At 49.5% G+C, this 4,086-nt stretch overlaps 1 protein-coding gene across 1 annotated transcript in view; it reads left to right on the forward strand.

Moving 5' to 3' along the window:
• The window catches only part of DNMT1 (DNA methyltransferase 1), a gene marked incomplete at its 5' end in the record, with an annotated part of 60,396 nt that overhangs the window by 6,503 nt on the left and 49,807 nt on the right, over positions 1-4,086 (forward strand). Inside the window, 1 exon segment of the mRNA XM_027765539.1 lies at positions 3,193-3,271. Within this exon segment, the coding sequence (XP_027621340.1) occupies positions 3,193-3,271 (79 nt within the window).

Genomic DNA, 4,086 nt, shown 5'->3' on the forward strand with positions numbered 1-4,086 from the left:
TCTCCTCTCGGGACCTTGGGCACGCACGCACACGTGCCCGGCGTGAGTTTTAAACCACTGGGTCCAGGACGCGAACCGTGGTCGACTACATGGGAGTCCAGCGACATAGCCATTACGCCAACTGCTGGTCCCTATTTGTTTTAGTTTGCTAGAGGGTGCATGCGCTCGCCCAGGCTGTGAGAGTGAGAACTCACCCCAAGGGCGATGGCCGTGCTGCAGTCCTTTTGCCTCCATTCTCTAAGGATTCTGGACTCGCAGCCTCGAACCACATAGTTGGCCATGTGGGATTGGCTGCCCTAACCTCCATGCCACCTGCTGGCCTCCACAAATAGCATTTTTGAAGGCCTCATTAATTTTACTCTTTTTTTTTTTTTTTTTTTAAAGGAGTTTTTTTGCAATAGGGGGCATGCACCTCCTTCATTCTCTTCTCAGGATTTTGGGCACGCACACACACGCACCCAGCGTGAGTTTCAAGCAGCCAAGTCTGGGACTCGAACCATGATCAACTGCATGGGAGTCCAGCGACGTTGCTGTTCCACCATCTGTGGGTCTCTGTTGTCACGGAAACTTGAAATTTACACACGATCGGTGAGTGTGGTGTAGCGAAGCCCTTCACACCCAGCACTCTCAGTGTCAGCCGTTCCTGGTTCAGGACTGCCCTTTCATCTACGTCCCCGTCCCGTCCCCGTCCCCGTCCCCGTGGCTCTGCCTCCAGCTGGGTTACGGTCACGCACCACTTAGTTAATGACCGGGAGACATTCTGAGCAGTGTGTCATTAGGCAGTTTCCCTCTTTAAAGAAGTGTTTTACCTAGCTTTATTTATTTATTTATTTTAATCTGAACAGAGAGGGGCAAAGTGACAAGAAAGACCGAGAGAAGGAAAGTGAGAGAGCAAGCCGCCAGGTCCAGGCCTTGAACCGTGGTCGGCCATGTGGGAGTCCAATGCCCTTAACTGCCCCTCCACCCGCTGGCCCCTTAGGCAGTTTTCCTAGTGTATGAACATCATAGAATGCGTACACGGACCTGGGTGGCATGGCCTACGGCACGCCAGCCGTGTCATATAGCCTGTTATAATGCCCCCTTTGCTGTTATTTTTTTCACTTGCCAGAAGGCACGTTGGTTTACTGGAGGGAGGGAGAGGAAGAGGAGGACAGTCCTGTGATGGGGCCTGGTCACCTCGTTTTCCCCTCCTCCGTTTTTCCGTCCTATCTGGATTTTGGGAACACACGCCCAGTGCGTCTCAGTACACCAGGCTGGGATTCAGACTGCGGTCCGCCATGTGGAATCCACCTCCCTTAGTCACTGGGCTGCAGGGCCGGCACAGCAGTTTCTAGATTGGACACATCCTCTTTCCTCCTGTTTCCTATGAGTGGATAGAACTAGAGGCCTGATCAGATTCCAGCCTTTTATTTGATTTTGCATTGTATTTGATTTATTTTTTTAAAAAAGAATTATTGTATTTAATTTTACTCATCATCATTATTGTTATTTTTAATTTTGACCAGAGAGAGATGGAGGGGTGTGGGAGAGTGAGAAAGCAAGCCGCCAGATTTGGGACTTGAACTGTGGCTGACCGTGTGGGAGTCCAGTACCTTAATCCCCATGCCCTGTGCCAGCCCCGCTTTTATTTTACTTACTTAATTAATTAATTTAGAGGTTTTTGTCATAGGACACATGCACTCACTGGAGAGAGACAGAGACGGTGAGAGGGAAAGTGAGAAGTCACCCCCCTTTGAGGGACTGGCCACGCCACCATCCCTTCTCCTCCATTCTCCTCCTGGGGTCTTGGGCACACGCTCGGTGTGATTTTCAAGCCACCAGGTCCAGGACTCGAACCGCAGTCAACCATGTGGGAGTCTAGCGATGTCAGCGTGCTATCTGCAGGCCCCTCGCCTGTTGTTTTTTTTTTTTTTTTTTTTTTTGTGTGTTGTTTCCAGTCTTAGTAACAATATTTTTACCTACTTAGGCAAGAAGCTGGGAACTTTTGACATTTTCCTTCTCTTTACCCCCAACAGCCAATTGATCACCAAGTTCTAACAATGATATATCAAAACCACTCTCAAGGATAGCCTTCCTTGTCACATCTGTTGTTACTATCTTTGTTCATACTTTCACAATCTCTTTCCGGTCAGCTATGTGGGGGTCCAGCGACATAGCCATTACGCCAACTGCTGGCCCCCGCCTGTTGTTTTTTGAGTCTGACTTTGTAGGTGGTGGTGTGTCCCCCCCTCGGAAGTGTTCGATATCCCTTCTCTTCTGTGGTTCTAGTAGCCGTCAGTGCTTAGATCGGTGGCTCTCTTTTTTTGTAATTTTGCTATAAGGGTGCTTATGCTTGCCAGAGAGAGAGGGAGTAAAAGAAACCCCAGAGGGGATGCCCACACCGCAGCACCTTCTCTTCCAGTCTCTTCTTGGGATTTTGGGCACGCGCGTGCAAACACACACACACACACACACACACACACACACACACACGTATGTCTGGAATGATTTCCAAGCTCCTGGGTCTGGACCTTGAACTACTGAGTCGGTCATTTGGGATCCAGCTGCCTAAACCTCCACACCACCCACTGGCCTAGACCTGTGACTTCTCAGAGCTTGCAAATTGGTGAGCATTTTAACCTGTCATTCAGAGAAACATTAAGGGGCTGGCAGGTGGCATGGGGGTTAAAGTGCTGGACTCCCACATGGCCAGCTGAGGTTTGAGTCCTGGACCTGGTGACTTGCTTTCTTACTTTCCCCTTCTCTCGCTCTGTCTCTTTAGTCGAATTTAAAAAATAAATAATAACAAAATTAAAGTAATAATTTAAAAAAAAAAGATTTATTTATTTACTTTCATTCATTTTATTTTGATTTATCCGGTGAGATACAGAGAGAGAGAGAGCGCGTGAGAGAGAGAGGGAGAAAATGAGAAAGCAAGCCACCAGGTCTAGGATTCAAACCATGGTCAGCTATGTGGGAGTGTCCAGCACCTTAATCACCATGCCACCTGCTGGTCCCATAAAGTAATAATTTTTTAAAAAAGAAAAAGAAACATTCACTGGGAAGCATCTCTCCTATCCTGGCCACGGTGTCCCTCCTGGAGGAAGGAGGCAGTCACGCCCCAAAGCTGACCGGTGGGGAAGGAGGCCTGGAAGTCATAGGGGGGGGGGGGAGGGCTCTGAACTAACCCCCAGTGTCCCCCCTTTGTGACAGTCCTGCGAAGAGGAAACCCGAGGAGGAGCTGGAGCGAGCAAAGTCGGATGAGTCGGTTGATGAAGAAGAGAAAGACCAGGTAGGGCCGGTGCTTCCGTTCTCACTTGTGTGTTATGTTAAAGAAGGGAAAGGAAAGAGAGGAAAACCCCGTCTAGTCAGGGTTCTCCAGAGAGCTAGTGCCAACAGGATGAGGGTGTACACACACACACACACAGCAAGACTAAGATGAGTTACTTTATTTTTTTATTTTTTATTTAAAAAAAATTTTTTTTGGAGAGGTTTTTGCTATAAGGCACGTGAGCTCGCCAGAAAGACAGAGAGAGACAGAGAGACAGAAAGCGAGAAATCACCCACCAGGGGATGGCCACACCGCAATCCCTTCTCCTCCGTTCTCTTCTTGGGATATTGGGCACGCACGCACACACGCCCGGCGTGAGTTTAAGCCACTGGGTCTGGGACTCGAATGGCGGTCAGCTACGTGGGAGTCCAGCGACATGGCCATTACGCCAACTGCTGGCTCTATATGCACGTGTCGATAGATCTGCACTTTGGTCACGGGCGTGCGTGTATTCCTATGTGTGGCTCCCCCTCAAACTAGACGCTTTTGTTTATGACCTCCATGTTTCTGTCCTTCTGAAATGGAAGGAATAAACCCCGGCCTTGAGAGGGAGCCTCGTAGACCTCGGGCAGTCATGTATCGGGCCCCCATCGGAGGACAGCGCTGGTGCCCCACACGTTGCTTCCTGGAGCGAATCTCAAACTACCACTTGGTGTTTCTTTTAAAACATTTCCTTTTAGCATGTGTGCGCCTGCCGGAAAGAGAGAGGGAAAGTGAGAAGTCACCTCCCCCCGGGGGTATGGCCACAACTCCAGCCCTCCCCCATTGTCCTATTC

Source organism: Tupaia chinensis, unplaced genomic scaffold (assembly GCF_000334495.1).
Source record: "Tupaia chinensis unplaced genomic scaffold, TupChi_1.0 Scaffold138665_1, whole genome shotgun sequence".
Taxonomy (NCBI): Eukaryota; Metazoa; Chordata; class Mammalia; order Scandentia; family Tupaiidae; genus Tupaia; species Tupaia belangeri.